Here is a 17198-nt window from a genome sequence, read left to right on the forward strand (position 1 = left end):
ATAAAGAGAGAAGAAAATATATCAGAAGCTTGGGGTAGTATCTCTGATTCTGCCCAACAACCATGAGCCTGATCATAAAGGAGTGCTATAGAATTTGAAATAGAAGAAATCAAATTAGTTCTTCAGAAGCCCTGTCAAATATAGTGAGAATAAAAGGATTTCAGTCTTATAGAAAGAACGCTGTCTAAAAACCACATCTGCAGGCCTTTACATTTCTCTGGGTGCCCATATCCAGCCAATGATGAATACACTGTGGGGATTGGCAGATACTTACCCCCTTTAGAGAGCAGTTCTGTGTGTACTTCAGCAAGCTACATTATCATTCTGTATCTTGTTGTCCCTATGAGTGAAGGGAATAGGGAGTCTGCTAGTCTATGCTTGAAGCATTTCCTTGTGTGCCTTACCCAGCCTCCAGCTGTTATCCCTTACCTTCCACAGCACAGGGATCATGAGAAGATAAGGGTCTTAAGAAAGCTGCTGGATACTGACTCTTCCATCTCAAGCTCTGCCTTCCCTTCCTCAAGAACTTTCTTGCATTCTATTTCTTCTTTTGTCCTTGATAAGTCTCTATCTTTTGCTAAGTCAGGAGGAAGCAAAAAGAAAACTAAATCACAAGCTATTATATATGCATGTGTGTACATTCTCAAACTAATAAAAATGGAGAAAATGCTTTGCAAGGGAAAACAGACATAATTCAACCAAAAAATCAATTGTAAGGCCACTGGATTTGTTTTGCATGTGTTTTCTGTTGTAAGAATGACACTGTGCTTAAGTCAGGGGATACTGATGTAACAGGTCACTTCTTTGAAAAGTCCCTGCAGCCCAAAGAAGTATGGGGTAAAACACAAGGGACACTGGGTAGTGACAGGAAGTGATTCCTTGCTCCAGCAGCCATCAGATACAGGCATTAAAAGCTGATTTTATTTTGCCTAAGAGAAAGAACAAAGGTGATATGACAGCTAGAGTGTCACTCAGTGTTAAGGTTTAAATTTTCAGAATCTTAAATTGATTAATACGCTTTCTAGTTCTGGAGATATAGCCAGAGTTTTGGGAAATCAAATAAAATTGTTAGTTTATTTTCTTTTTTAACTGAAGAACTCCCCTGAGAGCTGTCATTCTCTGAATATGCATGACATTCTGAGATTTACAGGAAGGGAAGGAAACCTGGTACCTCATGGAAGGCTGAAGGGATCTTGCTGTTCTCTTTCTTGCAGCCCCTCATCACCTTGGACAGCAGCATCTCTTTCACATTCCTTGCAGAGGGAACCAACACCATCACTGTGCAAGTAGCTGCTGGGAATGCTCTCATCCAAGACACCAAGGAAATTGCAGTGCATGGTAAGCTCTGGACCTGGTCATGTGATACTCTCTTCTGTTCAAGTACTTCCCTCCTCCTATACTAGTGCCAACCATAAACCGGTTTAGAATTTGCCAGCTTTTAGGGAGAACACTGAAGTCCACCAATATAGACTTCATTGGATGGAGAAGTAAAATTTAAAAAAAAAAAAGCAGATCACAGTTAGGCATCTGTTGTCCCTTGTGGAGATACACATCTTGTGGTATATCTAGGTCACATGTTTGGAGTACTTATTAGGCAATCACATTTATTATAGTTAAAGGAAAGAGAAAGTCAAGGAACCGTAGAAGGAGCTAGGTCTGATGATCTGTTAAGGTGTTTGCATTGTATGTACAGCACTTGCTGTATGACATGGGACAATGATCTACAAACCAGAGGAGTAATGCCCTCCACCCTGTAGGACTTATATCTTGGATAATGAGATGACCTATGCAGAGTAATAATGGTTTTCCTTTCTTGATTGTTGAAATTCCAGCATCATTGTCTGTGAAGGCTTTATAATGACGCTAAAATCGTTAGCTTATGTAACTATATACACATCATATGTGTCATGAAAGTTGAAGCAAAACTGCCTAGGAGAATAAAATATAGTAAAAGGAGAAGTTAGAATGGGGGTCCTCTATGGAGGGATATGTGGATCTACAAAAATGTTCTTATGAAGTTTAATACAATGCACTATGAAAGCACAGCAATAAAAATGAATATAAGCATAAATGAAGGTAGAGAAGGTGATATATGGAGTTGCCACCATGATCTAAACCATGGGAAACAGTTCTTAATTACATTTATTTTAAGTGAAATTAATGATCCTATGCTTCCATCCCTTCAGACCTCCCAGGAGTGCCCGGACAGCCACTATGATTGTAGTTTGTCTAAAAAGTTACATGAATGTATGTGAGCCTCTGACTAAGCCATATTTCTCCAACTTTGCCCCAGTGAGTTCTTTTCCTGCTTTTATGCCAGATGACCACCGGAGACCCTTATCGGGACCTGAAGTAAATATTTTTGTAGGAGTGTAAATGTTACACTGTAAAGTGGATACATCAGAAATGCTGACTTTCATGAATTAGCGCCAAGTGGATACACGTGTGTACTTACTAACCAGGTCAAGAAATCAAGCATTACCTTACACTTCTAGAGACGAAGTTTAACCTACTTTCCACACCTGTGAGGGATTTTTAGAGAATAATCAACAATGGAACTGGGGTCAGAGAGCTGAAAAGCATCCATCCCAGCCATTCCTGATTGCTATGCTTTGGTCTGCCTCTGTGATACACAGAAGGGGATTCAGATCTCCTCTGGGATTCCCTGTTTGTCTTTCATTTCAACCAATATTCTTTATAGGAGTAACAACATGAGGAAGAGCACAAATCTACTCTTGGTGGCCAAATGCCTTTCTTTTCAGACGCCAAAGAGCAACTGAAAATAAGGAAAGGTAGCTGAAACCTTGTGAAAGAGAACTGGTTTCTAATGTGCATGGCTAAGGGTCCATGGCCCATCGAAGCCTCGCATGTCACTCTGCCAGCTTCACCTGCACATTCTGTCTTCTTGCAGAGTACTTCCAGTCACAGCTCTTATCCTTCTCTCCAAACCTGGATTACCATAACCCTGATATTCCCGAGTGGAGGCAAGACATTGGCAATGTTATCAAAAGAGCTCTGGTTAAGGTGAGTTGACTGTATCTGATTCTTTGAGACAAAAAAAAAAAGCAATAGATGACAGAACCAATAGTTCAAAATTCTGTTCCAAAGAAAGATGAGGATTTTTTTATCCATATAGAGAAAGAAATAAAGAAAAGTCAGAACTGAGTAAGGAGGGGAAAAAAAAGGAGACACGAGAGTACAGCTGGGAATAGAATAGTCTAGTCTAGTGTCTGAAGATGGAAATCGGCTCGGTGTTCGTCCCAAGTATTTCTGAGACAGGGTCTTGACACTCCTAATGAAATGGATAACAGCTTGATGAATCTCTACTAATTTTATGCATTTATCTGCAATTTGCCTATGGTTAGGTCCTTCTTAAATAGATATTTAAGTTCACTAGGTTACCGTTGTCCACACAGCTAAGAAACAGAGCAGCCCACCAGGGAAATACAGCTATAGATTTAAGTCAAAGTTATATTTGTTATGGGGAAAATAAGAGTGTTGTTAACAAGTCTTGGAAATACATACTAGAATACAACAATGAGTAAAACATTTAATTTAAGTGGATAAGTAAGTCTAATTAATGTGCTGTTTGTTCTGTAATGTAGGCATAGCCAGCATCTCCAAACAGCACCGAGAAATGTGTGACTTCCCTATCCTGGATTTGGCAAGGCTGACCCATGCAATCAATTCAATAGATGTGTCCTGAACTATTGGAGTGGTTCCAATGAAGATATTTGAACTGTATTTTAAAGGATATGTGCCAGTTAATAGGGAAGAGATTTTACCTTCAGGTAGAATGAACAGTACATGCAAAGCCAATTCCTGCTAGAAGCGCTCAGTATTTTGCAGAAATGACAAAGAATTTGGTATGGTCAATCTCTCAGATGGGAGAACAAAGTGGTCAGTAATGGACTATTGTGGTTAAATCATAGTGTGAAGAATCAGAAGAGCTAATTGTAGGCATCAGAGGATGTGAAAAGTATGATGTTTCCTTTAAGTAGAAAATTCTGTGTATATATGTGTATATATATATATATATATATATATATATATATATGTATGTATGCGCCAGGCACCCATTGCTGTGGCAATGCAGGAGAAAGGATGCTTAGGCAGAAAGGGCAGGATGTGGAAATGCTTTCAAACAAAAACAGGGGTTGGGTAGACCATGTAAAATTAAATCACACTGAGAAAAGAGACAAAGGATCATGAATATAATGAACAACAAAAGTACTAGGAACTTATAGGTGAGAGGAAAAGATAAACTTTGTAATCCAAACAATAGATATGAGGTATTCTTGCCACCAACTAATTTAGGACTATGTAGCAGAGACTGTATTTGGGAACAGTGATAGGTTTTGATCATTTGTTGTGAATTTGGAAGACATGAGAAATGATTGCATGAACATGAACAGCTGGGAATGTGGACTTGAAGGTCAATCAGAGATTCAAGATGAAGCAGCAATGTCTGAGCCAATGCTGTAGAGATCATGAGTCTTGCCTGGGAGGAAAGTGGGATCAGGGAATTGAGACTGCTAACATGCTTCAAAGCAGAGGGGGAAACACAGGGAAAGATTTGAAAAAGGAGCTGATAGGAAGGAAGTAGAGTAAGTTAGTGAGGAGGATAGAGGGGAATTCCTGTAGGCACTATCTTAAGGAAACTTCAAACTCTCTATAAATGAATTATTCATAGAAAGGATAAGAATAAGACAGCCTCTTTATTCTGTCTGGGCTACTGTACAATGATTGACTTACAAATGACAAAAATTTATCTCTTGAAATTCTCCATGCTAGAAAGTTGAAGACCAAGACATTGATAAGAGCATGATCCATAAATGGCATTTTCTCACTTTGTGTTCACACTGTGGAAAGAGGGCAAAGTAGTTATCTAGAACTACTTGAATAAGGGTACTGATCTCATTCATGACTGTCCTACCCTCATGGCCTAATCACCCTCCCCAAGCCCTTCCTTCCACGCCTATCCCATTGATGCTGAGGCTTCAACCATAAACTGTAGGTAGATCACGAGTGCTCAGGCCATAGCGTACATCCAGGGTGGGATCATGTTTTACATACAAACCATTTGGATACTGTGTATATCTTGTTGCCTAGTTCTTAAAACTTCAGGAGATCAGCTTGGTGGTGGTGGCGCACACCTTTAATCCCAGCACTAGAGAGGCAGAGGCAGGTAGATCTCTGTAAATTCAAGATCAACCTGGTTTAAAAAAGCTAGTCCAAGGACAGGCTCCAAAGCTACAGAGAAACCCTGTCTCAAAAACAAAGCAAAACAAACAAAAAAACAAACAAAACTTCAAGAGGTCAGTTTCTTAATCACATGTCCCTTTAGACAGGATTAAGTGTGTGTAGATGCACAGCTTCAAGGTTCCCTCTATGACCCCTGACAGACCCTTCCTGAGATGAAACAAGGAGGATCATACCAGCCAAGGCACTGGCAGGTTCACCTCTTCGCTTTGTTAGGTAATCCTCAAAATTCTGTGGGATAATGATCTAGTACACTGTAAAGATTTGCCACTCATATTGCTTCAATAAAACACCGATTGACCAATAGCCAGGCAGGAAGTATAGGCATAGGAACCAAACTAGGAGAATTCTGGGAAGAGAAAAGGCAGAGAGTCAGTCACCAGCCAGATGCAGAGGAAGCAAGATGAGAAAAGATCTTGGTATCACTGAGAAAAGATACCAAGCCACATGGCTAAACATAGACATGGATTACAAACTAATTTAAGTTGCAAGATCTAGTTAATAATAAGCCTGAGCTAATAAGCTAAATGGTTTATAATTGATATAAGCCTCTGTGTGTTTCTTTGGTACTGAATAGATGTGGGATCAAGCAGGACAGAAACTTCTGTCTGTATCAAAATGGTTCACTCTTTCTTGGGCTCTAATACTTGCTACTTCTGGCTGATGAGGAGAAGGTCTTCCTGCTCTGTGTACTAGGACTCTGTGACTTCCAGATATTTGGTGGTCATGCATCCCCACACAATACTGATATGTCTGGAAAACCACTGTGGGAGTGCAATGCCTTTGTGGCTGGTAGATTTTTTTTTAGACTTTATTGCTGTTTCTGCCTTCCTGGCTCTGTTTAGTTTATAGTAACCCTGAGAGTCAGCTCCAATCATTAAGCCTAGTTCTACATAGGAATCAGAGCTGAGCAAATAGGCAACAATCTACCCTTCTGCCTCCATTCAATTCAGCAAGCATCATTGGTTCATTGAGTTTCTACCATGACAAGCAACTTTAGAATAGTGAAGTATCCTCAAAGATTTCTGGGGATACAGATGCCTGGGCAAGCACACAGTCAACATCTGTCCAAAAAAAAAAAAAGACTGCAACTAACAGATGCAAATGTAGGCAATGGTGGACATGATCAGTGTCCCTGAAGTGTGGTGTGGTGACAATTGTGATTTGAATAGCCTGGAAGACATAATTGCAGGTGGGTGGTCACATGAGAATCCTTTAAGTGAGGTGGCATTTCAGTTGAAACACACATCCTCTGTCATATTTATATTGAGAGAATAGACATTTTTCTTAATCAAAGAGCATCAATACACACAGGAAAGAATAATCTACAGGAAAATTTAGTTCATTTTCACCCATTTTTTTCCCATCAGAAGTTTGGCCCTTTTAAATATTTAATAACAGAACTCAATAAAATCAGATGCTCAAGAATAGAAAAATTCACCCATAATCCCATCTTAAGATTTAGAATTTATATCTTATATACATTTATATTTTTATAAACTTGTAATGAAAGAATTATATAGAAATAAAATGAGTATGCAGCCATTATAAGTAACCACATGACCTCATATAGTGTTCAACATCACCTGCAACATAGAATAATATTTTCCCATGTGATTATAGCAGTATTTTCTTAATTTGTGAGTGGTTAAGCTTCCCATTTATTTTTACCTTAGATAATATCATGTTTATTGCTATGTATGGTTTTCAGACATTTTTAATCATTTCCTTAGGACTAAACATGTTATGGTTACAGGTTGAAGAACCTGAGTACTTTTATGGTCTGAAATAAATTCTTTTGGAAAGTAAATTGATGATAGGTATCAATTCTTTTTCATGTTTCCAGTCCTGGTGAGTGGCTCTCCTTCCACTGTAGCCACGCCAATAATTCTATTAACCTCGAAGCATTCCTACTTTAACTGAGAAAGCAAGTGCTCCTGTGCTGTTACTTGGAATTCACCATGCCCCTGCATGTTTCTTTGTGACTGCTTACTCCTCATTTGGACACATTCTCTTCAAGTTTGAGCCACTGGTCTAGTTTTCTCAATAAAAAAGAAGTAGAAAATATAAGACAAACTTTTGTAAATGTTCCCAGTAAATACCATTGAGGAATCATTTGGAATACTCTCTGAGTTTCAGGACAACTGAAAGTGAGGGCAGAGAAGGCAGTGGAGTGTTAGCTGGGAGCTTGAGGGGTAACAGAAGGACAGCCTGGGTGTACCCTGCAGCCTGGGTCTAGATTACGACGTTTTAAAAACATCATACTGGGTCCATTCCTAGCTACTGGTCTATGGAAGGCTGGCACTTAAACCCTAACTCTTTTCTTTAAATGTTTTGCAGGTAACCAGTGTCCCAGAAGACCAGATTCTCGTGGCTGTGTTCCCAGGTCTCCCCACTTCAGCAGAGCTTTTCATCCTCCCACCCAAGAACTTGACAGAGAGGAGGAAAGGCCACGAAGGGGATCTAGAGCAAGTAAGTCACAGACTGTCGACTGGGACACCTGCCACCACACCAGGCTCTGTGTTAACATAAAGTGGTCTCTGGTCGAAGAGCAAGAGCAGCCTACCAGTCAGCCAGTGGCTCTTGTCCCAACATCTTGGATCTTGAACAGTTATCAATCCTATGCATAATAAACAAGGATAGAATAGTGTCCCAGCCTCACTTATTCCAGTGCCTGGCATTCTTGAGCCTTTCGTGCCCTCCACTGGTGAAGGAGAGAGGGAGAGTGAAAGGAACAGATATAAATACAGAGACAGAGGCAGACAGGGTCACACATACTGGTGTTTCCCTATCTGTTTGTGGGAATAAGGTCTTTCAACTGCATGGGCCCTAGCGATGCTGGTCAGTGTTCTGGGGAGGAAACATATTGCTTTTAGACACTTTTCTTTGAAGAAAGATGGGTTTTGCTTTGACAAAAGGAACATTATTTCCAAAGTGGATTATGACTGGCGGTCATTGTTGGACACATGGTTCTTGTGATCAGCGCACAGCTCTGGAAGCAAATAGGCTCTAGTGTGCTGTTTCTTCCTATCGCTTTTGCGTCCGCTGGGATATTGCTGGCTGCACGCTGTGCTGCCCTCCCCTATCTCCTCATGATGCTAAGTCAAGAGAAATGGAAATAAGAGAGAACAAAGCTGCTGAAAGGCCGTGTGATTTAAACACATGTGCTCCTATGTGGAGTAACCATTGCGCAGACTCCTGCATCCAGTTCTCACCTGGCTTGGGTGACACCATCCATAATGCTCAGGCAAGAGAAGTGCTGGTATCCTTTTGTCTGGACTGAAGGAATTCTTCGCATCATGGGGTGTATGTTAAAGTCACTCAAAAACAAATCCATCTTCTTGGTGTACATATCCCTTTTCTAAGCCTTCATTATTCTGAAATAGCAAGTAGCAAGCATGAACTATATTTGGAAGCTCCACTATCCATCCATTTAGATAAACAGGTAATTACAGTGATGGATAGCAGCTGTGATATTAAGGTGTGTACAGGCAGATAAGATTTGGAGACAACAGGCTAAGTGAGCCTCAGCTTTCACGTGGGAATCAGAGAGTGATGAAATCAGTGTTGTGTGTTCTGAGACTTGCTGTGGAAAAAGGAAAAATTATCCCTTAAAAGGAGGCAGCCTCTTCTTTGATGTTTGCCTCCCATTGTCTGTGGAATAGAATATGCAGAGGATTGGGATGGGGTTCTGCTTGGGCTTTAATCCTTGCAGGTGCCTCTGTACCCAGTGTGTTACCTGATCAGATTAAAGAACTAACGATAAGTTGACATTCTTCCATTGAACCCACAACAGGCCTCTGCTTATAAAGGCAGGGATGAAAGAAGTCTAAGCTAGAAGTTGAATGAAATACTATGTCTGTTGGAGCTCTCATTCATGGGGAGCTTTGGAAAGCTGCTCTTTCTTTTTTGACATGCCTCTTTCTGCCTTTCTACTTCTCGGTCTCATGAAAGCTCTGTGGCTATGAGAACCAAGTTGATAAAGATGTCTTTATCTCATGAATGAACTTTTTTTTTGCCAGTTGACTTATAAGGGAGTACTATCATTTGTCATGTCTGCCCATGAACCCTCTCTCTTGTTTTACAGATTGTAGAGACAGTATTTAATGCGCTAAACCAAAACCTGGTACAGTTTGAGCTGAAGCCAGGGGTCCAGGTCATTGTATATGTCACACAGCTGACGTTAGGTGAGTACTTGCTGGATTCAGGGAATGTGAAGATGGATGAGTTATGATTTTGAGCAGAAAAAGGAAGGAATACTCTCTGAACCCTTTTCCATAGATTATGCAACACCTAAGCCTGTATGTGTGATAAGGGGTTGTTGGTATCTTGGGAGCTACTGCAGGAAGACTTTTTTACAAGTGGCTTTATTATTGAATTCCGAATACTATTTTGAGAAAATGTTATATTTCTTTGACTTTATATTTGAGGTGGTTGGGTTATGTGGGTGGTACTTGGGTTCTTCAAAGGTCTTTGATTCTGAGTCTCTACAAGAGGTCAACTCAGGAAACTTTAAGATCCCATTCCATTTACAGAATGTGAGTCATGTGGGAAGTCGGATCAGGTAGCTGTCACTGGGTGCCTTACAAAAGGAATAGAATTGGCATGTCCTATTGGACATGGACATGTGGGTTCTGGATAGTCTGCTTATTGGGTGGGCAGAATTTTCTGCTAAAGAGTTCCTAAGGCTCACCATCTAGGGGACTTATACCTACAGAGTATGGTAGAAGGAGAGAAAACGGTTTAAGATTTTATTTATGGTAAACCCAAAGTTATCAGTGTGCTGCCACATTGTTAAGAAGACTAATAAGACAAAAATGCAAGACCTTTACTCCCTCAGTGAGTCACATGTACTCAGTATATACATACCCTAACCGGTAAGTGTGCCCAGACACAACAGAGGAGCTTAAGTTTCCGTGAAAGTTTAGAATAATTCTTCTCATCAGAGCATGTCCAATGCCCAAGTAGCATGCAGGCCTTTGGAGACTGGAAATCGGGGTGGGCAGTCAGCCTCCATTCTCCAGTGTCTCCACCCTCGCTCCAGCTTCATCCTGAGCACCTCTCTTCTCCCCGCCACAGCTCCACTGGTGGACTCCAGCGCTGGGCACAGCAGCTCCGCCATGCTTATGCTATTGTCAGTGGTATTTGTCGGCTTGGCTGTGTTTCTGATCTACAAGTTTAAAAGGTAAGTGTTATTGTCCGTCCGATTGTAGCTCCAAGTGAGGTTCATTGCAGCTGACTCTTCTTATGACCGATGTTCCTCAGCTTATATCTACAATGTGATCTTCATTTTTCTTGATGCTTTCCTTGGTGCTGGAGAAAAATTAGGAGTGACTTGGAATCAGGGAATGAATGTGTTTGAGAATCAGACCTATATTAATTTTGTAGGTTTAACAGATTAAGAAAATAGGGATTAGTTTTGAAATCTATTTATTCTCCATAATAAATGTGTGAGAGGATTTTCAAATCTCACCCATATTCTGAAGTGAGTTCTCAGATATTCCAGAAGTGTTTTCATACAGGCCAACAACCATGCAGAGTAGTTAAACAGAGAAAAACCTTCATTTTCAATGAATACAAACACACACACTATGTACACTGTATACCTATGTTTCTTTATCTCATATTGTTGCTATCCAATTGTTGTTTCAGCCTGCAAGGTAGGTGATGGACATATAACTCAATGTGTAAAGTGTTTATCTAGCATGCTCAAGGCCCTGGGATTGAGCCCAACTGCTATATAAACCTGATATAAGGCACCTGATTGTAATCATAGCATTTGAAAGGTGGAGCCAGGAGGATCAGAAGTTCAAGATCATCTTTAGCTACACAGTAATTTTGAGGTCATCCTGGGTTATATGAGACTATGATTCAAGTTTTCAAAAAAAAGAAAGAATAAAATGTTGTATATTATAAATACTTCCTGTTTCCTTCTTTTACTGTTTCTAAAAGAAACTCTTCAAGCAAATATATATATTATATATGTAGACAACTCTAACTCTGTAGACTTTTGTACTTGAATCCACTCAGATAATGATGTTTCACAATTACTGTACTTTGTAGTTCTCAATTATCAGACCAAACTTTCTTTTTCTGGCAGTGGACTAGTGCCAGTCAAACTTGATAAACAGCAGTAAGCCAAAAGTTAACCTTTACTTTCCTAGTCTATGTTCCTGTTCTGTGTTTACCTCCCAATGCTCCAGGCCTTTGGTTGATACTCGGCTAAATTTTCTTTTATTTCTCTGGCCTTTTCTTTTCTTCCCGTCTTGTAGACTCCCATTGGTGACTGTGCAGGGTATGCCAGCTAGCAAACAAAGAAAGGTCAGGCAGCCTCCTGGATCTCTCATTCTCCTCTGCCTTGTTCATTACCATCCAGTAGCATTTCTGTAACAATGAACATGCATCAAAACATCTGCAGTGATATGGTAGCTCAGTTTTTCATGTTGACGTTTATCAAAACACATGTAGTTACACCTGGCTACCAAACACTGATGAATGGCTCAGCAAGGTAATGAAGACAGTTGCACTTGTATTTCTAGGTTATTGACTCTACTGTTTATACAAGCAAATTTTTCTCTTGATAGGATACCAGTACAAACTAATTTAAACATCCATTCATCCAACAAATACATATTGAGTTCCTACTATGCTCTATGCACTTAGAATCACCCAATAAAGTTAGTTAAGAAAATGAGAGAGAAATAAGATCACCAAACATCCTTCAAGTAAATAGCACCCCACCCTTCACATTGTATCTGCTTTGTAGATGGTGACTGTGGCTTTCAGAAGGCTTAGCAATATAATTAAAATTTCTTGCAATGTGATTTTACTCTCTGAAAAATCCTCAACAAGAAAGACCTGCTTTCTATCATTATGTATGTTTTTCTGGTTATTCAAGAAAATTTTAGAGCCCTTATATTTCTTCCTACCTATTTTTCTTTCAATAGGGCTTTCATTATAGTTCAAATCTGCTTTCTTCATAGCTGGAGAAAATGAATATAAACTGAACCTGATTTGGTTTGATTGCCTGCTTTTTTAGGATACTTGCACTCCCCCAGCTTATTCCTCTTATTTAAACCTGCATGGATATGTGGCCCAAGACACATTCCTCCATCTCTTTATGGAAACACGGAGCTCAGACTTGACTGACATCTTCAAAAATTCTACAAGTGAATGTGTTAAGCAATGAAAAGCAACTTGACAGCTTCTTATAATGTTACAAATTGTGATGTCAAAGCCAGCCCCTTCCAGTCATCTATTGAAGATGAAAACATGTTTACTTTCAGGGATTGAAATAAAGTGAGCAGTCTTTGTAAGGCCTAATGAGTACAAACACTCCCAGGTGTCTTTAGCTAAGCAGGAAAGGTGGATAACAAATTGTATGATCAGGAATACACTACGTCTGCCCCCTAGACCTTGTGAATAGTAACATTATAGTTGAACTTTACATTTATGAGCAATTGTAGTTTTCTGGCTAGAAGCAATTTAATTCATAGACTATATGTGGATTTATTTAAAAATGAAAGTAAAAACCAATTAAGTCTGTCTATCCATCATCTATCTGTCTATCTATCTATCTATCTATCTATCTATCTATCTATCTATCTATCATCTGTCATCTATCTTCATCTATCTAGTTATCTTTTTCTCTGCATTTTCTTTTTTCCTTTATTTCTGGCTTGCCTCAAACACATTATATAGCTGATGATGACTTTGAACTGATCCTCATGCATGTACCTCCTAAGCACTCTAATTATAGGCATGCACACCTATTGTGGGATGCTAGGGATTGAACCCATAGCTCAATGGATGCTATACAAGTCCTTATGTCAATTGAGTTGATACTACAACCCCTGAATTTTTAATTATGTACATTCATGGAGTGTGTCAGGTTTTGCCTCCAAGATCATGCACACTTAAAGTATTATAAATTGGGTCCCACAGGTATAGACCAGTAGGAAATGTGAGGATACAATCTTTCATGTATGGAAAGAAAACCAAGGCATGAAAATTGAGCATAGAGGAAAAGTAGAGAAAAGCATGTGCTTAAAAGCTACATTCAGAGTTTCCTATGAGAGTTATTCTGGAAAACTTCATTACATATTTGGCCTCATTTGGGGTTGGAATAGAATGAAGAAGATACAAGCATGAAAATCCTACTAGAAGAGAGAGATGGACCTTTAAGAATACATGGAATACATTAGGTTGAACTAGACATTAGAAGATATTTACTGGCTTTTTGTCATTTTATAATTTAGTTCAATATCCACACCATTCAATGAAGTAAAAAAAAATGTCTTCTGGTTATACCATGCCAGCATAAAAGTACAGCCATTATATTGAAAACTGGTCTAGAAAAACGCATAGAGCACAGGATTTGAATATTTTATTCATCCCCTCAAAAAACATCTATTAAGTAATGTAGTAATTGAAGCGGCAGGGCTGTGTCCCCAGCACCCCGGCCGCCCACGTGGCTAGTTTTAGCTTATGCCCCGAAATAATTACATGGACACTGTATTCATTTAAACACTGCTTGGCCCATTTCTATCTAGCCACTTCTAGGCTAATTCTCACATATTAATTTAGCCCATCTCTAATCATCTGTGTTGCACCCCAAGGTGCGCTTACCGGGAAGATTCTAGCCTACGTCCATCCTGGGTCGGAGCTGAATCGCCTCTGCCCAGGAGAGCGGAGCATGGCGTCTCTGCTCCTGAGAGCAGAGCTGTCAAGTCTGAGCTCACTTCCTTTTCCTACCAGCATTCTGTTCTGTTTACTCCTCCCACCTATGTTTTAACCTATGAGGGCCAGCCAAGCAGTTTCTTTATTGCTTAACCAATGAAATCAACAGATTGATATATGACACTCCCACATCACTTCCCCTTTTTCTGTTTAGCAAAAAAGGAAGGCTTTAACTTTAACATAGCAAAATTACATATAACAAAACAGTTATCAAGCAAGAATTACAGTTACAATATTTCTATCTATTTTATCTTTTATCATAACAATGGAAAACTATAACTATAACTATCTATCTATTCTGCAACTCCATCAAAGACTCCAGAAGAATACAGTATTACCTAAGCAAACAAAAAGTAAGCAACTTTTAAAACTCTAGAAATGACAGAGACATCTCACTGCCTGTACAGTCACCCAAAGTTCCTCTGTACCATTGGGGCATCCATCTTCGGCCTACAGGTCCATAGTTTCCAGCAGATATTTCCACAAAGCAGGAAATTTCAAAGGCAGTCACTATCTGCTTGTCCTGAAGAATGTCTAGCAGACTCTTTGGGTGACTGTATATATATATATGCCAACTTAGTGAAAAATGCCATTTGAGTCTCATAAGACTCAAAGTCCAGCTCCTTTGCAAATGTAATAACAGGTGGATATTTTCAGACTTTATTTAGTAACTCATCAACGTCATTGCCCCCTTTAAAGGGAGTTCTGCAGGTTCAATCTCACCTGGGCATCTTGATCTCTGGCTAGCTTTGCATCTTTGGCTTCAGGGTCTCTGTGCCTGGCCAGGCCATTCTCTGAGCTGGCTGTTCCTGTAAACGGCATTTCCTCTACTTACCGCTAGCACTTTTTATTGCTTACAGCAGGCTTGCCCTTTTATCTCACTTTGATTTTGTTCCTACCTCATGTAGGAAAATCCCCTGGATAAACATCTATGCCCAAGTCCAACATGACAAGGAGCAGGAGATGATCGGATCAGTGAGCCAAAGTGAAAATGCCCCCAAAATCACACTCAGTGATTTCACTGAGCCCGAAGAACTGCTGGACAAAGAGCTGGATACACGGGTCATAGGTATGTGTGCCGGTGCCACCACACTCAAAGACCTGTGTCCTCCAAACATTCTGTCATTAGCTGGAATTGCATGCCTGTGCCACCAGACAGTTGTGGACTGCAAGACTGGGGAAAGCACAGGTTACGGTGACAGTCTTGTTTCAAAATTCATTTGCCACCTCTAACTATATATATACACACATAGCTATTGCTGTAATGAGCAGCACAATGGAAGATAATGTAATATGGCTGTCAATATGTTGGTCCTACCTATATTCTGTGGAGGTGGATGAGAAGCTAGTGATCTGGCAGGAATTTCCAGATGCTCTACTTAGTTAAAACCTACTACAGCCTGTTCCTGGCAGTTTGTTATTTGGCAGTGAATAAAGGGAAGAGCCATCAGCCTTGTGGAACTTACTCTGTCTCGTCTCTGTGTCTTTTCTTCCCTGCAGGAGGCATTGCCACCATAGCAAACAGCGAGAGCACAAAGGAGATCCCCAACTGTACTAGTGTTTAACCAAGAAGCCACGTGGTCAACCACCTTCCTGACTTTTTATTTTTGATGACTATTATTACTGTTATTATGGAAAAATGAAAATGTCTTTTTTACCTTTTGTTTACCAAGGGTTCCTTCATAAATAACAGGCAGATACTGAGCTTTGGGAGGAAACAAAGGCATCCTTAGCTGATTGCAATGGATGAAGGAATACATGATTGTGTCTGTGTTAAGGATGTGTCTTCCCACAGGCTCCTTGCTTTACTCTGCTGGTGGTAGAGCAAAGACATTCTTGTGTTCCTCTGCCTTTTTTTGAATTGGATTTTTGTTCATTTCTATTTCTCCTGCCCCTGCCACCCTCCACAGTGCATACACACACAACACATATCATCCCCCGGTTCAATTGCAGGATGTAGGTTGAGGGGGGGGAGTGGATGTAGCTGCCAAAGGCACGCACACCTTTCTGAAAGAGGCCCTGCCTCGTGCATGTCAATTCTGAGGCTACAGATGGCATATTGTATATAACTACAATGTAAATAGCTTTTTATTTCCTAAGAAATAATTTAATGTTTAGTAAAAAAGAAAACAGAAAAAAAGAAAGATGTGTGTGTTGGCTTATGCACTCACCTTCAGTGCCGACCGCCCCCCAGCCTGCTTGATGTGTTGGATACTGGATGCTCTCCAGATGTCTGTCACACTCAACTCTTGCGTCTCTGTCCACACCATAGCTGGTTTCTGCTTATGTATATAAAGTGGGCGGGGAGGGCTTCTTTGGGGCAGTTAACAAAGGAAAGACTTTATTGGCATCTGAGAACATGGGGGCTGTTTTCTTCATGAGATAATATGGAAGGTAACACAAGGCCTAGTAGAGACTTCAAACTGAAACCCAGTTGGGGAAATAAGACCTTTTCTCAAAAAAAAAAAAAAAGAATGCTATTTATCAGCCCAAGAAAGCAGAACTCTCTAAAGAAGGAGCAATGGATCTAAGGATTCTGTTATTTCTGTTTTCAGAAATTGGATTAAAAGAATATGTGCATTGCTCATGGCGAGTTCCACGCTACTCAGAGCTCAGAACAGTCCGTGGGCACTATGTTAGGCTCAGTGAGTATCTACTGGAATGAGAAGAGTCAGAGGCTAGACTGGAGGTGCCATTTTGTGGAATCCCGAGTCTGTGCAAACCTTACAGGCCGAATAGAGGCCTAGCCCTTAATGATATTAGTCAGACATGATTTAGCAAAGCTGTGCTGTTTGCTTGTCAGATGTACACAACTTCCTTAAAGTCAGACGTCTGCCTCCAGTTCCCTTAAGGTAGTCCTTGCGTCTGAGGTGAATGGCTTTCAAAGCCCTTCCTCACTTCCCTAGCACCTCAGCCCCTCCACACGTTTGACATGCCAGTTCTTTTCTGTAGGATCACTTTCCACCATGCTATAAGCGTTGTTTTCGTTTCCAGGCTCTGCCTGAGCACACCTGTTTTAAAGAACGATATACTGTATATATATATGGGAGGAGAGGCCACATTTTGTACCTAGTAACCCTCACAGAATGCTGTTCATGTTCCTCCTTGTGAGACACGGGGAGAATGTGATAGAGAAATCTAGCTGGCTACGGCGTAGGTCAGTGTTAGAAATGTTTCTAAAGATCCTTTTCATTTCA

The 17198-nt window shown here is 40.2% G+C and overlaps 1 protein-coding gene across 1 annotated transcript in view; it reads left to right on the plus strand.

Moving 5' to 3' along the window:
* The window catches only part of Sorcs3 (sortilin related VPS10 domain containing receptor 3), a 648362-nt gene extending 631886 nt beyond the window's left edge, over positions 1-16476 (plus strand). The window contains exons 21-27 of the mRNA XM_075974355.1: positions 1215-1338; positions 2912-3024; positions 7603-7734; positions 9350-9449; positions 10342-10447; positions 14910-15070; positions 15502-16476. Coding sequence (XP_075830470.1) covers positions 1215-1338; positions 2912-3024; positions 7603-7734; positions 9350-9449; positions 10342-10447; positions 14910-15070; positions 15502-15566 — 801 coding nt within the window. The 3' untranslated portion in view covers positions 15567-16476. The remainder of the gene's footprint in view (positions 1-1214; positions 1339-2911; positions 3025-7602; positions 7735-9349; positions 9450-10341; positions 10448-14909; positions 15071-15501) is intronic.
* The last annotated feature ends 722 nt before the right edge of the window (positions 16477-17198 follow it).

This window comes from Microtus pennsylvanicus, chromosome 5 (genome assembly GCF_037038515.1).
Source record: "Microtus pennsylvanicus isolate mMicPen1 chromosome 5, mMicPen1.hap1, whole genome shotgun sequence".
In the NCBI taxonomy this organism is placed as follows: Eukaryota; Metazoa; Chordata; class Mammalia; order Rodentia; family Cricetidae; genus Microtus; species Microtus pennsylvanicus.